The sequence below is a fragment of the Venturia canescens genome, chromosome 1 (assembly GCF_019457755.1).
Source record: "Venturia canescens isolate UGA chromosome 1, ASM1945775v1, whole genome shotgun sequence".
Lineage (NCBI taxonomy): Eukaryota > Metazoa > Arthropoda > Insecta > Hymenoptera > Ichneumonidae > Venturia > Venturia canescens.
The window spans coordinates 34,545,061-34,572,375 of record NC_057421.1 but is presented as its reverse complement, the minus strand read 5'-3'; the positions used below and the strand labels follow the sequence as shown (position 1 = coordinate 34,572,375).

General features: G+C 42.0%; 1 protein-coding gene across 1 annotated transcript; it reads left to right on the top strand.

Annotated features, from left to right (window-relative positions):
* Nucleotides 1–1,589: 1,589 nt before the first annotated feature.
* On the top strand, nt 1,590–24,411 carry HGTX (HGTX homeodomain transcription factor). The gene is made up of 4 exons (XM_043419306.1): nt 1,590–2,616; nt 3,433–3,543; nt 8,022–8,239; nt 21,606–24,411. Exons 1-4 carry the CDS (start codon nt 1,590–1,592, stop codon nt 21,801–21,803), a joined length of 1,554 nt encoding a protein of 517 aa, XP_043275241.1. The 3' UTR covers nt 21,804–24,411.
* Nucleotides 24,412–27,315: the final 2,904 nt, after the last annotated feature.

The following is a 27,315-nucleotide window of genomic DNA, read 5'->3' as shown; positions in this document are numbered from 1 at the left end:
AGGAGCGAGTATAGAATCCGCAGAGTTTGGAGTATGTATTCGTAGGCATTTTGTCGAGTGGTGCTACTGGTCAGCCGAGAGTTCCGGCTTGCTGGCGGCGTGGGATGGGGGAATCGGGGAGAGATGGAGAACAAACTCGGTCCAGCGAGAGAATCTCTGGCTCGATGTGACTGTGTAGGTATATTATGGAGGACAAAATAAGAAGAGGAAAACGAGAGAGTAGGTGGAGAATGAGAAAGATGATGAGGATCGTGAAGAAGCGGGCTGAAAGAGAGAAGAAAGGGGAGGGCTGCTGGGATGAGAAGAAAACGAGAATGAGGAAGAGGAGGACGGCACTAGTAGCAGTCGGTCTGCTATGAGTGTAGAGCTCTGAATTGTCCTGTGTTAGACGCTTCGATATATATACACACACACACACACACATATTAGTACATCTCTATATATGTGGAAAAGCAAGAGAGCAAGAGAGAGAGAGAGAGAGAGAAAGGGAACCACTGCGCCCTAGCCTCTTGTTTTATTCAGTCGGGATCATAAATTACGAGTTTAAACACACAATGAAAGACGCTTAACAAGAAGCTAACGCGAGATTGAGAGGCCCCGCCTTCCTCGCGTGTATCCACGTTCACGAGGACAGGCTCTTCCGCTATAGCGTTTCCCCACGACCAATGAGAAATTCGGAACCGCCTACTTACCCCCTTAATGCTCCGACCTCGAACGGGACAAACACTCGGCATTCTCTCGCTCCCACTCCACAACTCACTATTCTCCTATCGGAGCTGTTCTCCTTGCGGAAGTGCCATGCGATGAGAGAAAGAGTGAGCGCGAGCGCGACTGAGGGGCGGGAAGAAGGGGAATGAAAAGGGACAGAGATACGAGGGATGCTGGAGAGCAAACGTGCCGCCGGATCATCGGAGAGCAGCGAACGCCTCGTCAGAAGTGTACGACAGTCGATGCAACCCCCGTGCGAGTCGGATCCGCATTTTGCTCGATCTCATTCACGCATTTGCTCCGGGAGTGAGCTCCGATGTTGCGCGATTAAACGGACGGAAAAATTTCCTCGGCTTATTTAACGAACTTAAAAAAACAAACAAAACAGTGCCAATTTAGTTGAAGTTCTTTTAACAAATGCATCTTTTCGATTTTTTTTTTTTTTTATGTACCGGAAATGCTTTCGTGATTTGAGCACAGTGCGCGCTATCTTAAAATCGTAACTACTAAACCGCGTAAACGTTTCCTGCGAGCTAGGAACCTCTGACGATCCGTTGGAAAAAGTTAGTGCGTAGTTCCGGTTCCAGGATATAATTGTTAATCGTAGAGTGACACAGTGTCGTAAGCTTTAACGATCAGCAGCAGGATTTTTAAATTATTCGATCGAGTCCAAATCACGAGGTACTGAAAATCTAAGTGTAGTGTAACGCGCAAGAAGAAACGAATGTGTTCACAACGATGAAACAACGTCTGATGATATTTTTTTTTTGTTAAAATAAACATTCGGTAAAGAGTGGACGAAAAGTAGACGTCAACTTATCGGCCGAGTTTGAACGCTTGGAAAAAAAGCCACACGAGCGTACTATTATGCGCGGTTCGCGATGGTTTGCTCCGTGACCAATGTAGCAAAGACACTCTGCAGTGAGAAAAGTGGGAACAACAGTAGCCCGACGAGCCTCGACGAATCTAACGCAAACAACGGTATACTGAACTTGGAAACGACTCATCGAAGGTCGATCGAGGCAATAATTGACTTCAACAATTCCCACAGTCATCAAAACAACAATCACCATCATCACCATCACCATCACCACACCCATCACACTAGTTCATACAATCGATTGAGAACGAGACGTTCGAGCAGCAGTAACAGCGTGAGCAGCAACGAGGAACCACAGCAAACGAGTTTACCGCGACATCCCCACGTAATTGATACACTGATAAGCGATAGAATGTCGTCGCTGAGCGACGCTCATCGACGAAGCAGTACCAACAGTGCCGGAAATCATCTTGTTGATCCCGGCGAACGCAGTTCCTCGGCTGGCTCTTCGCTGGGCTCGTGTTCACCACCACCAGCTTCCAGCCAATCGCCACCTCCTCCCCGACCGGCTTGGCTCCATGATTTTCACGCAGCAGCATCGCCCCATGTCTTGCAATTTCTAAACCTAAGCGCTGCAGGCGGTGGAATGCTCGGCAGCCAACCACTAGCTGCACTTCACTCGATGGCTGAACGGAGCCATCAACAACAACAGCAACATCAAGCCGCACAACAAGCCGCTGCTCAACAACAAGCACACGCCGTTCAACTCCATCAACAGCAACAGCAACAAGCTGCCGCTGCTGCACATCTCACGGGATTAGTCGGCGGAGGCGCGAGCCTCGGTAGCACCCAACCACAAGGACAATCATCCCCAACCGGTAGTGGAAAACATAGTCCGGCAACATCCATCACATCCGTCGGTAGCAACCCTCATGGAATCGATAATATTCTTTCGAGGCCCGTCGCCTCTGTAAACAATCATCCTCAGGTCCCAGTTTCTGCTACTCATGGATTACCACCCGCGCCTCATCCACAACATCTCGCAGCACCGAGATACGCCATGCATGCCGGGTTTACGGCCTCAGCAGGTTTGTCATTTCATTCTTTCACAGCTTCGCCACAAGCTTGTTGCAAATCGTTTACTTAACTCATTTGTGCCGAAAGTGGAATATTAACACGTTCTAATGACGAATCATAAATCATACTTTTTCGGACGTCATGAAATTGTGATTCTGACGATTAAAATAGTTTCAAAGCACAGAGAATGTTAACCAAATATGGTTCCAATCAAGCGTGATAATTTCGGCTCATTTAAGGGAGAGCGAGACTGAAGGCTCCAGCTAAGAAATGACATTAAGATCTTCGCTGTAGATTTAGTTATTTGAAACATCTTGATTAAAAATCAATTCAAACTATGGTAAAACCGAATCGTGGTACTCCCCAATCTCAAATCTCCGAAAGGCTCTGTGCCAATTCGGGGTTGGGGCTCGAGAATATTAGATCGAAGAAACAAGGGTCTGCATGAACACGAGGAAAGAAAAACGGAATCACGTATTCTCATAATGGAGGAGAGAAAGATATAGAGACCCAATATTCACTAGAGATCGAGTCCACGATGGGTTTTTCCAAATTGTTCAATTTGAGATTTTACACCTCGTCCGAACGAAAACGAAATTCGCTGGAATTTTCCGTTATAATAGAGATCGCGGCTTCTGCATATGAGGCGTGTTTACGTGCCAGATTTTCTTAGAACCTGTTTGTGATCCGTCGGATATCTTTGCTTGAAATTCCAACACTACGTGTTGGAGCTTCCTGTAAATTTCCCGTAAACGTAAAGGTATAAAAAGCTCGAATTCTCCAAACATTCGTGATTCGTAAATTTCCTGTCACTTATAAAATTTCAGGAATCGGACAATTTCAACAGAGAACGGAACCCCGTCATCCTGCCGTTTATTGGCCAGGACTTCAAGGCTTGGTCAGCGATCCATTGGCATGGCGAGCTAGATTACACTCCTGTGAGTATGCTGCATTTTAATTGTCCTCATGTTCGTGAGCATGCCAAGGACAACCAATCCGATAAAACGTTACTCGGTACCACCTCAGTGACCCAATGGTGCTATAATAATGCAAATAAAATTCAAATGCAATTATCGAAAACTTCTACTGAACCAACCGGAAAAATAATCCAAGTCGTTTTGAACATTATTTTTCAAGTTATTTATGTTCAATGGTTTTCTATTCGTGCGGTTGACGAAAGAAGCACGTCCAGAACACGGTTGATTGGACATGCGTACTCATCATTTCGATAGGTCACACCGGGTGTGCGAGACCCTTTCGGATCTGATATCATGTATTCAATATTATGAGAGAATCCTAAAGAGATAGAGAGAGAGAGAGAGTGGGGGGCAGGGGAGACAGAGAAATTTGCCTTTTCCCAGCCTACGTTTCACGAATCCTCTCAGTCTCGTACTGCCGCACCCGACGGTCTTTTCACTCGAGTAACAGACGGAAGCTGCGGAATATGGTATTGGTCTCGGTCCTACCTCTTAAGTGGCTTCCCACACTCGTGCGAATAACTCTACACGCAGAATGCCGCATGAAATGGCGTGTGCTGCGCGAAGGGAACTTTTGGTGATGGGGAATATAACCAAAGCTCCTGGACCACCAACTTGTTATACTCGGCACCGCAACCCCCGACAAAGGGTTGGGGTTTATCTCGACGGAATATCCGGGACATCTCGTCTACATAATTTCCAGAAATTTATGAAACACATTGGTTGATTGTGAATAATGGAAATTACAATTGTACTGGGTGTAAGACGATTTTCTTCAATATGAAATATTCTTAAAAATCTCTTCGTCGAACTTGGTAATCTAGAAAAAGGTGCCATTATATTGCTGAATGATCCAGACTAAAGTGAACCAGTATTTGGAATCAGACGTCTTCGAACCGCAATCCGACGAGATCGCTTCAGGTATTGTCCAGTCATCGTTATCTCGCCGCACATTTTTTATCTGGTTTTATTGAAAATATTGATTACTTTATCGTCAATATATTGTTTACTTTTTTTATAATTAATGGCAAGGTATTTTCATTTGCTTGCGCAGCCTGGTTTTGTTGGACGAGCAATATTTTTTACGTGCCAACCATCCATAACAATGGCTTGTCCCGGAACGCCGTACGATATTTTATAGTTAGTTTATGTGTATTCGGTCGTAGAGAACGGAGAGAGAAAGAGAGTAGAAGCGAAAGGCGAATTGGAGCATTCGCTTGTTGGATCGGTACTAAGAGGGCCTTTTCTCTCTCGTCATGAAGCGCGAACAAACGATCGCCACGGGAGTCACACCAACCCTCTATTTATGCCCTCGGCGCCCGCCAATCCTCGATAAAAACAGCCCTCGAACGGTTTTCACACTTTGGTACTAGCCCATAACGTTATGAATGTCATGTATCTGTATATGTCGATACTACCGAGCTTGATCCTCAGAGTTTTTTCTTTTAGCGAGTGTACGGTAAACGTTCTTGTATCTTTTCCTCGTTGCTATATATAAGAATGGAGACTGGAAGATTCTCATTCATTTTCCTTGGTCATCCAGGGCCTTTGTTCTTTATATCTATGGAGGACATGTGTGAGAGAAAATTCGACAGGATCAGCTCAACGTCGTACGGTATGAAAAATTTGCTGACTTGGTAATTCTCCAGACTTCGTTCCTTCGACATGTCCTCTCATTTATGACGGAAAATATGGTCCGGCCAACGAGATATATTTCTTCGCGAACTATTGATCTTGAATGGTTCCAAAAATCGTTTTATCAGCATCGCGTTTTCATGATCTTTTATTCTGTCTCTGATTGAATCTCCAATTGAACTGCCATATTCGTAACGCTCCCAATCGGTCTTTTATTTATGTTTGAAAATCTTCAGGATTAACAATATATATACGTTAACTCAGAACCCAAACAATCTCGTTGAGCGAATAAATTTCTTGAATACAAGTGGGACTGCATATGGTTCGATAGTGCCTTCGAAAAACACTACGGATAACGTTCGATGTTTCCATTATTCTCCAACGATTAAATTCAACCATTCTGAAGGCCATCAAAAAGAGGGATGATGCAGTCAATATTGGCCGAAAATATGCAGAAGAACGAGATGGAGTAATGACTTAGCGAAAACTGGCTGAAGCAACCAAATGTTGCACTCGATGAGGGGGCCAACGGATTAATAAACGGGAGAAGAGTATCCGGTCTGTTTTCTCTTCCTACTTCTGCTCTTAGCCATCTTTCTCATTAGTAAATTCAACTCGTAAGGAGACTACCGTACTCGTCGCAGATGTGTACTCGACCTTTTCGCGAACATAAAGAGATATGTGTGCGAACGAGTTACCATTCTATCCTCCATACATTATCATATCGTAATACGTGTGCATACAAGGAAAAGGCAGGAAGTCTCTCGGTGGTGTAGAATGGCCGGTGTTGAGCTAGCTGGACCAAAAATGAATGCATATCGGAGAGAGAAGCGAGAGTTTTGGTTCTATTTCGCTTATAATAACGTATCCGGGTAGATACAGGATATTTCGTATATATATATAATATACATATAAGGCAGAGAAAAGAGGGAGAGAGGGGAGGGAAGAAAGAGAGAGACGGCGGGATGTGGTAAGCAGCTCGTTAGAACCCTCTCTGCCGACTGGCCATTATTGCCTCGTTCCGTATTCCGTTACAAATTGCTTTATTAAATTAAAGTCCCGCAGGCCTTTGCCTGCCACACACCTCGCCCCCTCGCGGACACTTGCTTCTCATTCACTCTCTCCCTTTCTCTTTGCCTCGATTCCTCTCTTTCCGCATATGAACCTCCATACGAAAACTCTCCACACTCCGGGGTGGTCCTTATCCTCGTCTCTTTCATCTCTCTCTTGCTCTTTTACAAACTAGAAGAGAGACCCCTTGTCCACACATACGCCATTAAACAGAGTAGCAGCCAATGTCCAGCAGCTCGAAGAGCTGTACACAGTGCGTATAACACAGTAATATAATAGCCAGGCGACTCTTAATTGATGATGCGAGAGGGCAAATAATACGAGCCAACTTTTTTATTATCATCCTACGATTAATTACCATGTGACACTCAAAGCTATTATACGATCTCTTAATTGATATCGAAGGGAATTTAATATCATCGACGTTCGAACTTCTGCTATTTAGCTTTTCATATCATTCCACCAGAGAAATCTGGCTCGATAACACGAAAGGTCACAAATATTTATAATTCATTCCAGTAGCAAGAATTTCTTAAATCGTACCATTGTTATAGCATCTCCGTCATGAAGATTTTCATTATTTTCCACATACAGAAACACTAGTCTTGGCACGTGTACCCACACATATATGCTAGTATAACGAACGATGGAACGACTAAATCCTTCGAACGTAGCCCAGAGCGAGAGTTCATGAGCGTAAATTGCAAAAGCACACTCGAAACGTGGTGTAGCTCACACGCGTGGCCGCTAGGGTACCCACAAATTGCGGAAATAAATGTAGTGCACCGGTGAATACATTATAGTACGGTAGAGAAATACATTATGTGTATAGTTGTTTATATGGCTGTATAATCATATACGTATATAGACGATGAAGGAACGAGGGGGGACCTTAATTTACAGTATAGAGAAGTTCGTAGCAATTCCGCGGGGTTAAAAGCATTATATAGCACAAATTTGCGTACATATATACATACATACATATACAGGTTGTAAATAAACGAGTATACACTAATATCTATTACGGCATTCACCGCGTGAAAGTGCGCGCAATCTCATCGCGACCCTGTGGGACCAGAGAAAAGGGGTTATAATATTTTCGAGGAAAAGAAAGGAACAAAATTCTGGGTTGAACGAATTTTTTATAACGGCTAAATGCGCGTGCGTTCAACGAGAGATCCCATACTCTCTTACTCGGAAAGCTCTTTTGCCCTCGAACATGGAGCGAGCTAACATAATTACGTTACAAGGATTTTACGGCAACTCTTTCTCTTTGCTCTCCTCTGTTCTCTCATTTATATGTGTATATAATGTATATATGTATACATACATATTATCTCTTTTGCTGTACTACTCTCCAACCCCCTACACTCTATCGCCAACGAGGCACAGATAGCAACCCTTTTTCCCGGGAGCTCAAGTGCCGGCTGTTCATAATTACGTTTCTTCTTCTTCTTTTATGATTTTTTCTTCGTTTTTTTTTTTTTTTTTAATTGAACACGGAAAAATCCGGCGAAGCCTTTTTTCTTCGCCATTTTTTCGGGGGTGTGTTCCACCGACGAAAGAAGATTTCCTCTTCAATTGCCTCTGCGTTCTCTCTTCCTTTTTTGTCTTTGCAACCCCCCATCTTGCCTCGCTCATTCACCGAGCTATGGAAATTCTTCTGATTTGTATAATCTGTAAATTATTATTATTTTTGTTATCCTTCACCAAACTGTTTTGCTACTTCACAGTGTCACAGCAACTCGGATGCCAACAAGCCATGACCGGCTCCGGCGGAGGCGCCGGGGCTGGCGATCACGAGGGCGGTAAGAAAAAACACACGAGGCCAACGTTCAGCGGACAACAAATATTCGCTCTGGAAAAAACTTTCGAGCAAACCAAGTACCTTGCCGGACCCGAACGCGCGAAACTCGCCTATGCTCTTGGAATGTCCGAATCTCAGGTCAAGGTAAGACGCAATAAATCTTGATCTACTTGCCTTTTGGTTACTTCAACAAATTATTAGACGCGTCCAAGCTCCGCGAAGACGAAAACTTTGAGGGGGGGGTACAAACAAAATCGAGATATCGGCGAAACATGCTTCGTCATCCTCGTTGATAAATTCACAAATCTTATAGGATCCGTTTATAGAGAAATGATGATTGACAAATATTTGTTAATATTTACGTTTTTAAATGCCTATTTCACTAGATTCCGCGTTCTTGATTGTTGTTTAATGTTCTGTGTGTCCGAAATGAAAAAAATTAAATGAATTCTAAGTCTCAATCAGCGCTTGGAGCAATAGGGACGAAAATCAATATACGCAATTTGAAAAATACATTAAATGGTCGGATGTGAAAATCGGATTACTGATTTCGCTAAGGATATCGTCCCTTCTACTGATCGTGGAAAAAAAAACATTATTTTGACCCAATTTTGGTAGCACTGTTAAAAATGCTCCACTGAAAATGTGTTGAAAATTTAAACTCAGAATTCGATGATCGCCATTATTCGAAAAACATTTGAGATAATTTTCCTCAAGTCCTTGATCAGACTTCTCCACTCGAAAAAAAATCCATGTCTCGAAGGGTTTAAATATTTTTTCCTGAAATCATTCGCGTCTGATTGTACAAAGATATGTTTCGTTGCATTCGTATAAACTGTTAGATTCCTCAGAAGAAAATATTGAGCAGAATTAAACGTGCTTTAATGTGCAGAAACTGCGACATTATTCTCGTCGTTGACGAGACTTGTGCCCAGTTTCGAAATATACAAGAAGAGTTTTTTCTCAGCTTCATCCCACAATTTTCATTTTTTAAAAAAAGTGATCCCTCTGTGTGCTCAAATCTGCGTTAAAACTAAAAAGATACGAGTTAGCTGGACACCAGAGTATCTTGATTCAGAGCACTCGGCACGTGTATTTGGGTGAGCTACCATCGCGTCTCCTATAATAATAATGACGGAGTTTCATTTCTCAATCGAAGAAACGTCTCTTGATGGAAATATTTTGCAACTCTTGTGAGATGGGAGGATCGGTTCGCACTTGATAAGCCTCAACCCCTCAGAGTCCTCGCAACTCGGACGCAGCGCCCTCTCTGCGGTCTCCCTCCTGCTCGTGATGCTCGTATAACGCGGAAAAAGAGATGGAATATCGCGGTGATGCTTCTGGAGCACCAATACAGCATCGCCATCGGACATATGTGTATTTATATAGACATACTATAGCGCAAAACTCTCCGCAGTCTCTCTCGTAGAGAAGAGAGGGGCAAAGCGGTGGTGGCGTCGATGTAGCGCTGTCATTGGCTCGTTCCACGCGGCCATATTTACATTTTTATTGAAAGCTACAAGTCTTTTTCTCATGCTCTCTTTCTCCTTTCCTCTCTGGAGCCGTTCACCGGTGAATGATGGCCAGGGGGATGAGCGAACCAGGATGCGCGAACGAGAGAGCGAGAAGAGCTGCGAAGGCTTTTTGTTTCAGGTTGAAAGTACACCCCAAAGAGGGGGAGAAATTCAGAGCTCTTGGGGTACGAGGGAGCGGCTCGGAGGAAGAGAAAGAGAGAGAGAGAGAGAGAAGAAAGAAGACGAGTTCTGATACACATACAGACAGTGAGAGAGTGAGAAAGAGAGAGATTTGTATGGGTATATAGATCGATAGCTACCAAACAGAACGACGTAACCCCCTCAATTTGGCACGTGAAATAATGTGGTCTAAGCCTTTCTCGGTCTCAATATCTCAGCGATGTGCCTGTATACACGCACATAAAAAGAGTGAGAAAGAGGGATTTTAGAAGAGTGGGAGGGTCTCGGCATTCAATTACCTCGGATTTCCTCGGGAAACTGCGATTCGCCTTTCACCGAGCTCCACTCATATTTATATATTTATATTGCCGCACGTGTGTGTGTGTGTGTCTGAGTTTGCGTGTATATTCGTTTTATAAAGCATATCGTCAACACTCTGGATAGATGCAAGCTACGACGGGGAAGACACGCCTCGAAAGATTGCGTTTTGGGTAACCAAAGTAACTCTTCACGGTACGACAGTGCGAGAAAAACTATGAAACAAAAGCTCCCTCGTGTGTTCACGATATTTTACAATTTTGAATTTACCAAAAAATGTTCAATCTTCATTTGATGATCATTGATTGAAATATATACAGGAGCAAGCGTAGTTGAATAATCAACTGAAAAAAGTTGCTTGCACTTATTTTACAAAGGAGTTTGGCTAATTGAGCGTGACGAAAGACGGTTGAACTTTTGTTGTTCTGCTAATTACCCAGTTTATTTGGGAACCATTGAACTATTGATACGACGTAAGGTTCTTAATGTATTTTTTCGTGACAAAAGCCTCAGCTATACACTTAGCGAGCGTCCCGGGAAAAATTGATCTGGAAAAACAAGCGTGAAAATGCTCAATCAGTCGTAAACGAAGAGAGTTGAAAAGAGTCCGCATCGACACGAGGTATTAACGATTCCCTTCGCTAAGGATGACGATGGGGGGTGGTCGCTTATTCCCCCTCGATTACATTCTAATAGGGTTCTCGTTGGGGCATAATCGAAGGGCGAATTCCTGAGTTAAATAGCGTAACACCCCGAGGGAGTTTTTCACCCGACGAAACTTCGTTTACTCTTCTCTGACACACAAATGTGTTGCAATATTTTCGAGTCTCACGTCATTTACGACTGTCATATTAATTCTACGTATTCGGAGCAATATTATTTAAGGATTTTTTTTTCCGAATTCCAAGCGAATTCTTATATATTGGAACAATCAATACCGAAAAAAGTTACGACGCTGAAGTTTCCAACGACGTTGGAGTCCAACGAAATGAATGAAAATAAAATGATTTATCCATCAGTTTTTTATTTCACGAATCATAATTGTGTAGATTGAAAAAAGTATAAATTCGACAGGAAATAAATTGGAGAATTACTGGAATTATTGGACAGTTTTTTAGATCATTTCGTTGGACTCCAACGCTGGAAACTTCAGCATCGTAAAAAGTTTACAGCAAGGATTCCTTAAACATAAAGTGTCATCGTCTCACGAGAATTAAAAATGATTAGATATCCGCTTTCCCATTAATTTCCTCTCGTCTCGAATCTAAATCTAAACTTTCATTCAAGAGTTCATACAAAAGTTAACTCAACAATTGTTCTGTTGGTTCGGCACGGTCCAAGATCTACTGACGTGCACGTGCATCCAGTACTCCTACTTCAACACCGCGACTCCTAGCTCCAAGCCAATGCAAGTATAAATGAATTTTCCAAGGACGCAGACTATTCCAAATGTCAGACGTAATGAACTTCAGAGAAGTCTGACGCGAAAAAAAACCGTTTCCTTTCGATCTGAGCGAGAGAGTTTGCGAGGAGTTGAGACGAGGGTTCCACACGGGAGCAGGTTGAAGGCGTGTGTACACGCGGTTGTTTACGGCGGGCTAATCTGCTCGTCGACGTACACCAATATCGATGACGTCAATTAGTACGTGCAGGGCTCGTTTCAGATTTTCCGCAGTGCGAGTGAGAAAGAGGGGGGAGCGTAAAGGAAGAGCGAGGGTGTGGCGAAGGGCAGGGAGGAAGTAACAGTAGTGAAGTGTTGCTCGAGCGTTCGCATCAAGTGTTAGCAATCAAAAGGGCACAATGCACATGACTTTCCGTGTTCAAACTCATCCGGTGATGCCTTACGTGCTTCATCAATAGTTCTGCCTATAAATCGACTGGTTGCCAACAAACGGACGTAAATCAGACAATTAGACGTGCGGAGACGTAGCCACTGTGCCCTTCTGTCAGCTGACGAGCGATGTGTCCGTGGATATAGAAATATGGCAACCCTCGGAACGGCACCGGTCGCAAACTCTATATGCTATAGCAAAGCAACGTGGCAGCATTCGCGCTAGCTGCTCTCGAACCATGTATCATCATGGTGGTATACTGTACGGGCAATGGCATGGCACGGCGTGCGGCGTGATAAATCACGCCAACAGGCGGTGTTCGCCCTTCATTCACCTCCTCCCACACACACGCACATATCTCTCTAAACGCGCCATCGCGACACGCACTTTAACTCCATATACGTATATATAAATGCGTGCACTATTTCCCTGCCTTTCTCTTAATCGTGGGTGTGCACAATTTTAAAATCGTTGTACGTCTATCGAAGCTACTAATTTCTCTAGAAGCAATGGCTCGGGATGGACTCTAATACGATTAAGGAGTCGCGTATTTTGAGTGCAAAAGCTCAGCAAACGATTTCGACGTTATCTGGTCGAGTTTGCTGTTAGCACGATTCGAATGGCTTTTATAGTTTCGAACCTATTTACTCAGGGAACTAACAGATTTGCAAAAAAAGTGGATTTCTATATGAATTTTTTTATATTAACTCGACAAAGAATACTTAATATCGTCTTGGCGAGACACGACACTTTGGGTCTCAGTTTTATCGAAGTTTTTCGTAGCACGAATGCACTGCTGTGATACACAGAGCAGAAAATTTGGATGTACGCCGAGACTGGATTGCGTGTTCAAGGATTCCAGGCCACGTGATTGACAAAACATTTATTCTCATTCAGCGAGTTTGTGAGCCTTATTCAAATGCGAGAGGAGCTCTTACGTCTTTAGAAGTCGGATCCGTATACGTCTTTGATATTCAATTGTTTGTAGATAATGTATTCGAACGTGCAGCCCGCCGGAGGGCGCAGGGAGAGAAAGGAAAAAGGACGAGAAAATATGTTTACGAGGAAGAACGAAAGCACAGAGAGAAGAGAGGCCAGACGGCCGATAAAATTTTCCCGATGCTAAATTTGATTCAGGAATAAAAATAGAATATTGGCGCGCGGCGGGGCCGAAGAGGGGGGATAACACGAATCGGTGAAGCCATTTGATCTCGCAGTAGCTGCTTTCTCCTCGAGTCCCGACGGCTTCCGATAACTGAGGACGAGAAACACGGAACACAAGATACGAGGATACGAAGGACCAAGGGACGAGGCAGGCCGGGGAGTAGACACGAGGTATGAAACATATCGATATGGGGAGCCGATGTACGAGAACGGAATACAGAGGAGCGCATTATCGAGAGACCTCGGAGATCCTTGAACGTTCCAACGATCTCTTTCCACTTCGTCCATATATATCCCTAAACGCGTTCTCGCCAAACTATCTTCCGTCATTCACCTACCGCCTCACTTCCCTTCCTTTTCTTATAGCTCCTCTTTTCACTCTGATCACAGCGTATTACTTATTCTCTCGACACTTTCCGCTACCCTTGCGTGACGAAAACTTCTCGAAATATATCGACACTCCGGTGCGCATTGCTAACGCGGAAAGTTATGGATTCGAAAAGAAGAAAAATTCTACTCCATTTTATTTAACTCACACGTTTCACTCGCTCGCTCGCTAAAGGATTTTACAGGTTTGGAAATACACTCGGGGAGCCGAGAATTCTACACGGAAAACGTCCGATTTGCGTAACACGAAATCGGCACGTTCCAAGGAACCCAACGAAGCGGGGGTTTCGAAGCTTGGCATTGAACGGAAACATTTTTGTATTTTACAACGTTATGAGATTCGAGGGAGTATCATTACGAATTAATGGAATTTCTATCACTCCGAAAATGCCGAAAAAACCCCAGACCGCTCATCGAACCCATGAACGCATAACACGTTCAAATCCACGTTGTCTCGAGAACCCTCAGTAACTTTGAAACATTCGTCTTGATACAAGAAAGTTCAAACTCTCCGCGGCTGAATGAAAAAGTAAAGCAACCGATGTGGAAAGCTTTGAAAGTCGTGTGGCGTGCAGAAAAGTAGGCGGTGAAGGAGAGCGAAAAAAAGTGATTCGCCACGGATCATCTGAGGCAACCCTCCCGTTTTACATTTTTATCAATATCTCTTTCTATCCCTTATTCGATAAATTCGACACGACGTGGTTGTGGCAGTTTATCCGATAAAAAATTAAATCTCATCGAATTTTTCAATCTTTTATTGGTCTGTAATTTGAGCACTCGCTGATAAAGCTACGTTTCTATCTTAAACTTCCATCCCATTTTATCATGGAAAGAAAAGTTTGATCGACTTGGCCCCAGTTTCGCAATGCTCATCGAAAAAATTCGTTCAAGAAAAAATCTATATTTTCTTACATTTGTGTCGCGTCTAACGCATCAGTGCGGTTTTACGCTATCAAGTATACATATATATATAATACGGTGAGCACACATGGACACGGATTTACGGAACAATGTGACCAGGGCTTAGATAATCTTGATTTAATAAATCTAACAGTTGGGCGCGACGAGCTTGCGCCTCGGGGTACGTGGATACGTGCGTGTTTGTGTGAGATCGAGAGAGATAAATGTATGGAGAGACTGAGGGTTGTTTCGCCGCAAACACACCCTCCACTCGGGATCGCAGCAGTGGTACAACACGCGTGCGTAACTAATACGACGGGGTGAAAAAAAACCACAGGAGTAATCCTGACAGGGTTGTGTGGATGCTGCGTATGTTTTCCCGCTGTTACCCAACGACGCGGGTTCGCTTTTGCGTAGATTTTCCAATGGAAACGAATTATTCCAAAGTTCCTTAGCTCAGTTCCACAAAAACAGCTTCAAAAACACCATCAAAAACGTATCTCAATGACGATAAAACAGTTTCCTTTCACGTGTGGAAAACGATCTAGAACTTGCCGATCGCGAACCGGAATTCGAAGTGTAAATTCCACGAATTCATGTCGATCTGTTGGGATTATGAATACACGGAGAGAGAAAAAAATAGTAAGAATTACTATGCTGCCATGATATTGGGTTTCTATGTCGCCCATTTTGAAGGTTTTTACCAAAAACATTGTAATTTCCCAATTCTGAATGAAAATTTTTAAATTGCGTAATTTGCTGTGACAAAGGTTTAAACTGTGCTATTTTTTCTTATACACAGTTCACCAAGGAAACGTTGTAAAATTTGTGTTGACTCGACGACGAACTGCGTCAAGTAGAATTATTATACCGTTTTCCTGTGCTTAGTACTGTTTTCACAGTTGAAATTTATAGTTGAACGGTAAACAACAGAATTTCATTCGCGATTGTACGATAATATACCGGTATACATGTGTACCGATGTATTTATTTTGACATCACACATCAATTTTCATCGAGTCACTTCACAAAAAATTACTCCCTATGTTCGTAAGAATTAATAAATATTACGACATAGAACCCTATCCATAGCACCATAGTAGTTTTTAATGAAATTTTCTCTTCGTCTATGGAAATATCGTATTTGCTTAGTACAAGTCGCTGCTGGATTCAATTTCAAGACTATTTTGAAAAATAAAGTCGTCGAGATTGGAAAGTCTATATAAATGAGAAAACGTTGTTGACGAGAAGCGTGGCCAGAAATTCGGATATATTAAGGCAGTCGCACTAAAATCGAGAGGAAAGTGTATTAGAGATTTGTGGCGGTGTGGTCAGCTAATAACGCGAAGGCTTGATGTATCGACGTTTATAGTACGAGATGGTTGAGAGGGAATACGCACTAGAGAACAACCTCACCATCATAAACGCCATGAGTATTATTGCGCTTCTGTACAATGGTGTGGTCGCACAACCAAATATATATATATATATTGGAGAAATTAAGTACGGAGAATAAAATATGGTCGGATGTTATTATTACTATATCATTATTATTTATTATTATTATTATTTCAAAACCAATATTGTGTTTACCCTCGTGGATAGAGCTGTAGATGTACTGAATTGCGGTTAAGACGTATCAGTATATGTTGAGAAACGCGCCAATAAAGTTGTGGGTATTGCCTCGTTGCTACATCGCGAGGTGAGCGCTCAACGAAAAGATTTATCGTGGCTAAATGAGTCACAACAGTCCCACCTTCCAAATATATGACGATTCGGCTACAAAAAATAAGGAAGAACGTAATAAAGCTTTGTATTGCGGATACGAATTGATTGTTTTAGTTTTTATAATGGGAAAAATTTATTATTCGTCGCGATGAATTTAATATTGTTTGAATGATTAAGGTATAAGAGAAAAAAAATTGAAATGGATCGTCGGTGAAGAAAAATTCACCTCGAAGGCTATTTTAATTTTGCCTCCTGGGCGTTTATTGGGGTGTGTTTCTTTTTAGCTTGGAGATAAAAACGGAAGTGAAAGAAGAAAACATTAATTCGTCCGATAGCGAGACCGCGGTCGATTCCCAGATGTCTATTTTTCTTAATCCCCCATGAACGTTCGAGTCACCTTTTGCTTTTCTCTTCCTTCTCTTTTTCCTCTTCCCTGCGTCCCTCTCTTTCTTCCTCCCTCGCGCTCTCTCGTTCTCTTTTTTTGCTTTCTTCGCTCCGTCGAGTGTTTTAATTTTCATCCGAGGAGCTATTAACTTTTACGAGAGCCGTTTACTTTTTAATCCGTTTAGCGTCTTTCGCTCGATCGTGTGGAGAGCTTGGAAAGCGAGGAGAACGTTTATATCTTTAATTTTACTTCTCACTCTCTTCCTCTCTCCCTCACTCTCAATCTTTCCGTCTGACTGTCTGTTTATCCGCGTCTCTCTCCCTTTTTATCCCTCGCGCTCTTCATTTCTTTCTCTCTTTCGCGCCGCGCGCCCTCCAAAGAGAAAAGCCGAGCGGCGGCCATTGAGCAAGCTCTCTAGAAGGGGCAAGAAGAGGTGAAGCTCTCTCACGCGGAGGCTGGAGGAATAAAGTGGGAGAGCGATGTGAGAGGGTGCGCCAGCGCGAGATCTCTCAGTACCGAGAAATCAAGGAGGAAGAGGCGGAGGAGCGCTCGCGCAAGCTTTGTATGACGCTCCTCACACCGATTCAACGCTGCATTCGTGTGCCCCCCCCCCCCCCTTTACCAGCTTTCACACATTTTCAAATGCATGGAAAACCACCGGATAATGCGGGTCCGACTATAATCCAAGATAGAGTTTCATTGAGAAAGGTTCTGCGCTAATATTTTTATGAGAATTGTATACCAACCTTCAATTAACACCTTAGACAACAAATTATAATTCACTGTACTTGCTACATTATTAAAACATGAGCTGTTACGTGCTATGATTTATGGAAATTTTATTAGGACTCTTTAAAGCCTGCAATAAACACGTTTAAACACTGTATTTGGAATTCGTTTCCAGGATTTTGATTGCGATGTTTCGATTTTAAAAAATCCACAGTTTCTTACTTAACGCAAATATTTCATAAAAACCGAACAAAAAATTCACCGTGCTTACTGTAATGAATATTTGAATAGGCGAAAAGTAACGAAAAATCTTTATAAGACGGCAATGACAATTCGGTGCCAAGACTCACATGAATTTACACGCTCATTTGAATATTTCGAAGATTCATGAAAAACTCTATACCAAATTTGAATCCTCGTAAATTCAAATGCTTTCTCCATCAAGTTTCAATTTCAAAGTTTATCTTATTGGATATTGAATAAGAAGGTAGAAAATTCATTGTTCCATTGCCATTTGTGAAAAAATCGAGGATTTTGATCGATGCAACTTACTTATGAGGAATATCGAAGAAAAAAGCAAAACAGGGCAAAGTAGGAGAGAGCAGGTGCAGGGAACGAAAAAGAAGAAGATCGAAAAGTGGGAGGCTGCGGAGCGAATCAAATAAAATAGTCTCGCAGCAAACGGTACGAAAAGGGGGTACCGAGGTAACGTGGCTCGAGTCGGGGGTGGTTTGCGGGTCTAATGGAGCACGGTGGCCCCTCGCATCCCTTCCTTCTCTTTCTTGCTCTCTCCCTCCCTCTCTCGCTCGTATTGCTACTGTAACTCCCTTGACGCCCGTTACGTTAATTAAATACATTGTTGCGGGGACACAGAGAGCGCCAGTATGTATTTCGAGAGCTTTATAGGTGCAAAGGGGCACCTTAAGTGAGACGGAGTTATCACGGGGCTCGGAACGCGCGAAATCATCTCGCGCGACTCTCGCTTGTGTGTTTGATATTGTACAGAAATCCCAAAATGTGTTCCCAGCCTCTCTCGAATCCCTCAATTTTCTCACGCGACTAAATTAAATCGACCATCCTGTCTATTGAGGTCTCAGCTTCGGGTGGGGATCAAATGTTGGAATGACTAAAATTTCGAACAGCTAAAATCTCGAATTTATAAACTTCGAATGATAATATGGAGACGGATAGATTCGACTAGAGCTTTGAATGCCGAAAATAAATAAAGCAGAAACTGCAGGGTTCAAAGAACGTTTACATCGAAAATAGAATGTAACAATCGCCCATAGGACGGTAATTAAAATATTGATTTTTCGAAAATTCAACTATCACTCTTTCGATTCATAAATTACTACAGTCAGCGATACTGTGAAAATTCACAATTTTGAAAATATGATAACGAAAGACCAAATATTACTCAGGTTGAAATACTGAAACACCAAAAAGTCGAACGGTCAAAATAGCGAAACGTTAGAAAGTCGATCGATCAAAATAAAGAAATGCAGCGGAGCTCCAATACACGCATCTCACTCACTCACTTACTCATACCGGTGATCTCCAATTTTAAACATCGCCATTTTGACTTTCGCCTTTTCGAGCTATCGCTATTCCGCATATCTAAGTTTTATAAAGGCTCGAAAAATTCACTTTCGATTTTTTGCTGTTCTATATTCTGGTCTGTCTGTAAAACAATTACTCTCCATTTTGAATTCGAAAATATGAACTTTTGACATTCGGATGGTCTGTTAAAATTGCATTCGAAATGAAAACTATTGAAATATATATTTTCGGGTAAATATGAGTTCAAAGAAGGAATTTTTGATTAAACACGCAATCTGCTGAATAATCGATCGGGAATAAGAATTTCGAATTACTTATTTTTTTCCAAACTGATATCACAACTTTTAAAATTTCGAAATATCGACCGTTCTACAATTCAGTTATTCGACAAATTGAACCCCACCCCTCACCTTCCTCTCAGCTCCTCCTCCATCTTTCGCTCTCGCCCTCTCTTTGAATAGTAAAAAATACGGCTACCAACTCAGAGAAGTAATTCAACTGTTTGTCGAATCATAGAAAGATACTGGACCACGAAAAAGGCGCGAAATTTGTCACCGAACGATGCGACAGCAGGAGAAACGTCGTTTGCTCGTTCAGGAACAAATAAAGTTTGAGTGAACGTATGAGTGTGTGCGAAATACGTAGAAACTCAATGAAATGTATCATTGTGTTAGATTTCTCGGAGCACATTGACTGTGCGGTATCAACTCGTGGAATTTTCATATGCCAAAAAGTCAGCGGGGACCCTCGCTCGTGTATACACGTTCTATTTAGAAATGTTTTTGCGAGGGGAAAAATGCCGCGTGATTCTCTATGCAGAATACAGCGAGAAATAACTAAGACGTTTTCTCAGCCGGGAGTCACGTTCAGAACCTCTTTTGTGGCTTCACTAAACGTTTGCTACGGGACACCTGCTGTGTGCTTGGGACATGAGTTTTTACGATGACGACAACGACAGCCCAGACGAACATGCGTCTCGAAACATACACTGCACAACCGCAAATACTTTTTTTTACGCTGCACTTTTTCTGTGAAGAATAATAATGAACATGCGCAATTTTTCTTCAAAACTCTACAAGTGAAAGTTCTTTTTGGTGTGATGAAAAACATTGCGAACGATCATTAATAAACTCCACTGTATCGACAACGTTTCTGCGTCGTTTTTCTTCGCTGTTACAAAAATACGATGCAGTGCAGTTAAGTGCAGCCGAATGCAGAGCGAAAAGAAAACTGACATTAACGAAAAGATCACAAACGTGAAAATAGACAGGCAGATTCGAGAGGCCAGCTGCTCATTGTATAAAGAAATTAAGAGCAATAACGTACCTGTAAAAAAGTATTAAGCCACCCCATAATGCCACATTTCGTTGTTCCCATGACTTTTTTTTTCTCAGTAAACAAAAAACTCTTAACACGCGATCATTCGAAAGAAACTGTGCAAACGTTTAATTTATTGGAACAGCAGTTCATAATTGTTCCAAAAGAGCCAAAAAATTCCTTCTTTTATTGTTCCTTGTTTCTATTGTTCTATTTCGAACGAGTCCAATAAAAATGTCATAGTTTCAATCCCTCGGGTCGTCCCGCGTGCAATTTTCACGTCGAATGAAAAAAAAAAGAAAAGTGGCCGGTGTCTTGATTCTCTCCCACTGAAAATATATAGCCAATTGCTATTCCCATTTCAATTGGAATATCGATATTACGAGTAAAGATATATATCATGTAGTTTGATGGTGATGTATCTGTGGCAAGGTCGAAGGGCGTGCGCGTTTTCGAGCAACATGCTCGCGCCTCCACCCTATCATCCCTTCCGTTTTCATTGCTCAGTCCAGAAGCCCACCAAGTATTAACTATATCAATGAATGGTGTGCCGCGGTTTCATCTCTCTTCCTCTCTCTCTCTCGCTCTGTCGATTTCTCTCTCTTTCAACGGCGATGGATTCGCTGCTAGGCTCTACGGCCTGCCAATTCGTCGAGGCATTATCCCGCTCGTAAATTTTCTGGCAGTAACCGGAGCTTCGACAAGGAAGACCGAAGCTTCCTCTCTTATTCTCTCTGTCTCTCGTATGGCGAACAAGAGAGGAGAGATCCAAGTGAATTGCGGGGAGGGTTCGTTCTATGTTTCCTATCTCAATACCCGAGTCAGTGTGTGTGTGTGTGTGTTCGTGTTCGTGTTCGTATTCTACGACACGTATATGGGAACACTCGTTGCTCCATTGCAATGTGTGCTCGTGGTTGATTGAGTCGCGTGTGCTTTCAACCGCACAGAGAGGGAGAGAGAACGGTATAAAGAGCAGTGCAACGAGAGAGTGAGAGAGTAAAACGCGATCGAGGACAATGCACTCGGGGAATCCGACGATCATCCACCAGATTTAATTAATGACTCGATATCTCGATTCCCAAATCAGCTTACGATCTATTGATTCTCGTACACGCTCGACGCTAATTTAATCTACGTTCCACCCTCATTGAATCCAACGTTTTTTTCATTAATCACAAATAAAAACTTAGGTTATTCGCATTTTTATTCGTTTCCGGTGCATATACCGCCCTGAATTCTCGAACGATGGCAAACTTCGTCAGAGCAGCGTTAACAACGCGTAGAAATCGATGGAGCTCCATTATTTTTGCTCCTTCATAAAATATTGATGTCCAACAAAAGTTGGACAGTTACCATTTGCTTGAATTCAATCAGATAGTACATTCCACTTGTATTAATATAAAATAAATAATCCTCGTTTAACCTGTTACCACTGAAAATAATATGCTCGATGCGCCGAGAAGAGAAAAAATGTTAATACCATCTCAATGTTTCAGGTGTGGTTTCAGAATCGTCGAACGAAATGGCGAAAGAAGCACGCCGCTGAGATGGCGACGGCGAAGAGACGACAGGAGGAAGTGGAGGGTGTCGTAGCGGAGGGCGAAGACGGTTGCAGCGATGGTGAGATGGACGGTGGTGGTGAGACAGCGGCTAAAAGGCTGAGAAGGGAACTCGAGCAACAGTACGGACCGTGAGAAAAGAGACGCTGGATTGCGAGGGTTAAAACAGGCGTGGCCACGGTTTATAGAGGGGCGGTTTGGAACAAGCGCAGAGAGGGCTCCACGGCGGCATCGCGATGAGGATTTTCTCTCGCTGGGCCGAGGGAAAGACAGAGCGAGAGAGGAAAAGAGAAAGAGGTTGCGCGCGTTTCGCGAGGACTTTCTGTCCTAGGAGTGGCGCTATATAGTGAGCCCGGGATCGCGTTAGCTCGCCAGCTCAATATATATACAGACGTCCGTGTGTGTCTATAAGTGAGATAACGAAAACGAGAATACGAGCCACCGAAGAGGGAAAAAGAAAAGCTCGCCGAACAATACGCACAGTCCGACAAGAACCAACGACTCTCTCCGCACAATATCAATGGTGGAAAAACGAAGGAAATCCCATTGAAATGAAGGAAAATACGAGGACGAAAAGCTTCCGCAAAAACTCGACTCTTTTTCATTTTGAATTTTTTACTTTCTTCCCTCCATCGTGTTTTTTACAGTAGCCATTGCCCGCAGGGAAACTCGACGTACGATAATACCAAAAAGGAAGAGAGAGGGAGGGAGGGAGAAACAAAGGGATGAAGTGGCTTCTTTTCTCTGGTCAATATCTACTTGTTCCACCAGACACTACACTTTTTCACCTCCTTTTATGAAAAATTTGTTTCCTCCGTACCTTCCTCCTCCGGTTCCTCCTCATTTTCTCTCTTTCCCTGCCCCCTTTCCACCCACAGATATACACGCTCTATTCCTCTTCAATATTCTTCTCGGACATTGCTCGTTCTCTCGCAAAATTTCGTCTTCGAAACTCGGAACTTTCCGGTCCATTTCCACGTAATAAGTTCGTGGTTTTGGCCGAGGCGGAAACTAAATTCTATAAGGTGTGCGCCAGTGATTTTCGACAAAAGGAAGAGACCCAAAGACACTTCCGGCTCGTCGGATTGCGTCGAGAAAAATAGACAATCGTCTCCTTTCTACGGATTTCGAGTATGTGAAATGACATTTTTTTTCTCCACCTATGGATTGTGACCGTACTGTTTCGAAAGAATAATACCGCGAAGAAGATTATTCTTTCTATCGGAAATACGATTTTTTTTCTTCCCGAACTTTCGGAGTGAATTAACACGGATTATTATGGCTTCGAGTTCAACGAGTTTACAAACTGAACTATTTCCTCGATCAGTGCAATAATTATTTAAATATCGGAGAGCCCTGTGTTTTCGAAAACATAACTATAAATTATCTTGGCATATAATGCATATGTGTATGCATAAAATATTAATATGTCTTATATATATATATACGAGAGAAGCGGACGCGAGAGACGAAAAAAAGAGGCCGTGATCCAAGTTCGTCGCCAGAAAAAAATTCATTACCCACGCGCACACTTGTACATATTAATGTAGATATTTGAAAATGATGAGTAAATGAATTAACGTGATTGTGATATTTGGCGTTTCAAATGAAAACTCGATGTAATTAGAACTCGAAGTTATATTAACTGTTACAATTATATATGTATATAAAAATATATATTAATAAAGACAAAAAAAACACATCAACATACTCGATCTCAAAAAACAAGAGCAGGGGTGCGATGAAAAATAAAATCTAGTGAATTCTTTTCCCATATTTTCTGACACTAGCGCCAGGCTGCTTTCGATTGACAGGGAGAGATATGCCAGAAATACTATTATCGCTTTAATGCGGTCGTGTGAAAATACATGCGCGATTATGAAAAATGAAATGAAATTCATTATTTATCAAGGAAATATCAAGGAATCTTGAATTCGAAAGAATTTTTAAATTTTTATTAAAATCCCCTCACTCGCAGAAACTCGCTCACAGGCACGTAAAAATTTAATGCCTGCTCCATTTATTTATATATGTATAATATATTTCTACGTATTAATGCCCAAGAGTAAAAACGTCTCGAACTGCTCCTGAATTGAACCTAATCTTATTCTGAGCCAGCACCCAAATAATCTCGAATGAGCATTTCATTTTCACAATTGGGCTTGAACGACCTCATTTTAAAATCAGTTCTTTATGTACTGCTCACGAGTGAAAAGTGCACAGAATCTCCAGTCGAAATTGTTAGAACCGTTGAAATACTCATGGTCGAACTAGACTCGACTTTCATTTCGAGTGAAAAAAAATTGGATTCTCCGAGTTCTAGTGCGTGGGATAATTAATCAGAGAAAAATTGTGATTTTTTTATCACTCACGAATGAAATAATGAAAAATAAATTATTGGGCAATGTCAAACGAGCAACTCGTGGGTGGACTCACTCCCATTTGCTGTTTTAACAGTATTAGATTTTCGAAGAAATAAAATTCAGGACTCGAAAGTGGTTTTTCATCTTGGGTGACGATACGTAATAATAACGAAATAATCAATTGTACAGTACACGATTAGGTAAATTGTTGACGATAACCAGTAGCGACAATCTGTATAAAAGATGGATGATAAAGAAGACTTGAATTACTACGACGATGAATAATCGCCCATTGTATAAATTATACATAAATGTTAACTATCGCTTGTGTATTATATCTCTGATTTAATAAATGGCAAATATAATATCCTGATTACGAATTAATCTGACAACTTCATTTTTTCCCACTTCGTGCGATGAATGTTGGTCCATGAAATAACAAACGATTGATACCAAAAATGAATGCATAAAAGTCATGTTTTTAATGGGAAGATTAAGGTATTTACTCAGATGGGTGAGCTTGAAGGCGATGAGGAGGATGAACTACTCGAAACAACACGAAGTGAATAAACAGTAATATTTAGTGTGAAAATCAGTGTAAAATTTATCGTAATATATTTGACTGCGCAGGGACAAGTTAACGAAAAGTATTCATTCCTGTAACGCACTGTAAAAATTCAATTTTTCTCTCATAATAATATGACGAACTGCAGCTCGTCACCTATCATTACTCAGGGTAATTTTTCAAATTTAATCCTCTCCGTCAAGTGTTTTAATTTCATCAATTCACATCCCGATTGTAAATTACCGCAGATGGTCCGTCATTATTATTGATACGTGATGAAGCCCTCCACGGAGACTTTTACATCGAGCGTAATTTGATTCCCCATGTAAAAACGTTAACAGTTTCAACGTTGTGTGGACTAGTTTCTTTGGTTAATTCTGAAACGCTGAATTTGATCGTCGACGCCAGGATGCGGTCCACCAGTGATTTATCCCGTCGGGAAAGCAAGTTTTTGGCGTACAAGTTATCCCATCGTCCTCGACATAATATATATACATATATGCAATAGTAATTCGTGTGCGGGCTTTCCTCTCCTTCATTTTCTGCAAGCTCCTAGAACACTCTGTCTTTTCTCGCTGCTACCCCAAACCCTCGGCCAGCACAAATCCTGACACGATGTTCTCTCGCTCATCCTGTCACTACCAGCACTAATACCAGCCGTCACACGGCCGCACGCACTCCTACGTAGATGAGAAGGGTCCTCTCGTTTCTCCGAGACGAAAATAACTTTGAACCTCGATTCGTTCGAGCCCGAAATGAGGATTCCATTTTCTCTTTTTTTCTGCCTTTTGTTACAATTGAAAGTTGCGACGTTCGACATCGAATTCCACTTTGCTGCTGAATACTTGGAGTTTCTCGCTCAGTCATAAATTTCATTTCCAAATCACTCGTTCAAAATTTGCCCTTTGCCATTTCTTCATCTCCTCCTTCTCTAATTTCCCTTCGCGGAACGAAACAAACCAAGTTTCTTCTTTAATAAGTCGGTCGTTCTCCTCATTTTTTCCCAACCCTTTTTTTATTTAGCTCAAACAAAACTTGGAATAATATATGCGTAACGACTAATCATACGCATGAAAGCCAAATAATTTTATAAAAATATCGCGATTCACTGGCCTCGAAAAAATTCAAATACAATAACACTCTTTATTTTTTGCTCGTTTCTTTCATTGGTTTATGGCTTCGAATTAGCAGACGCAATCACCAAGTATTAAGTGCTCCATCATCGAATTATTTTTACCGTCTTTGAATAGTCACCAAGACCCTGAGGTCGTTGATGATTCGAGATTTTTTTCATCCCATCGTACAATATTGCATTGGACAGTTGCACGCGCAGTTGCACTTATCGCTCGGAACAAATCACTTGATTTTTTGTATTCCACTTACTGCTACGGTGAGATCCATCAACGTACTCGCAGTGTAACGAATATATTTTCTCAACTGTTCTGACACCAGCCGTCATCGGAGGAGGAGTCGTGTCATCGAAAAGCGTGTATATATACTACGAGCGTAGACAGCGGGTCTGTAAACCATTTGTCCGAGACTCCACAGTGATTATTTTACTGACTCAACGTGGCTGAAGTTGCGTTGAAAAAAAAGGCTGGAAAAAAATTAGGTAGATCGTCTCAGGGCGTCCGGGGAGAGAAAGCCCGCATGACGATTCTCACCGAGCTGTCTCTGTTTATTCCAAAGATATTTATCCAACGAGAAAAAATCCGGAAGATGAGAAAAAATGGTCTATTTGCTTTTTCGTGGGTTCGCGTCAACACATAATTATCACGTGCGCGATGCTGCGACACGAGCGTTGTTATTACTTTCGAACACGTGCTCCGACTTCTGCGGCCGTTGGGAAAAATTGATTTATCGAAGTATCCGAAAGTAAAGAAATTAATAGGAAACCATTGAAAATGATGGATCGTGCCGAGACCATTGCGCCGGTCTGCAATCGAATGTGGAATTTATTTTCATCGAAACAAAAAGTATCGAGCAGTAACTTGATTTCGATACAAATGACAGTTCATGGATTCAATTATTCGGAAAAAAAATCTTCCGGATTTATTCATCCGCATGAAAAGAGTTCGAGCCTTTGGAACGGCTCATTCATAAGAAAATAAAGCTCTTGTCAGTGGAAGCATGAGAATGGGTCGAAAAGGGAAGAAGAGACATGACAATTCTATAGTAAATTACTTTTCCTTTCCATTACTCGTTCGTCGTTCACTTTCGATCGTTCTCTCTTTTTGCGAGACGCCATTCCACCGATAATTCGATTCATTTGAAACGAGATCGAACGTCTTTCTCGACGTGTACTATATAAGAGCAATCTCGTCCTCGCTTTTCGATCGTCCCTCCTTACATACTCCGCTACTTTCCCTTTTATCTATCTCGTGTTTAACCACGGCCTTTGTGGCCCCCTCGACTAAACGATGTTCTTGATTAAATGCTTCGAGTTCTCCTTTATGTCCTCAGTTTCCTACAAAAGAGCGAGTACGAATAAATTCCTCGGTTCTCGCTTAAGCGCCTTCGGAAAACTCGGTCCCACAACGTGGGACACTGATGAAAAATCTGTGAAGTAATTAAACTTTTATGTTTTTATCGCAATTATTGTAATTCGAAGGAAATCAATCAACCCTCGAGGAACGATTCCTGCTCTCAGAGCTTCGAACAGCAAGCGTCCAAAAGAGCATCGACGCATAAAAACCCTCAACGAAACAACTTTCAAATT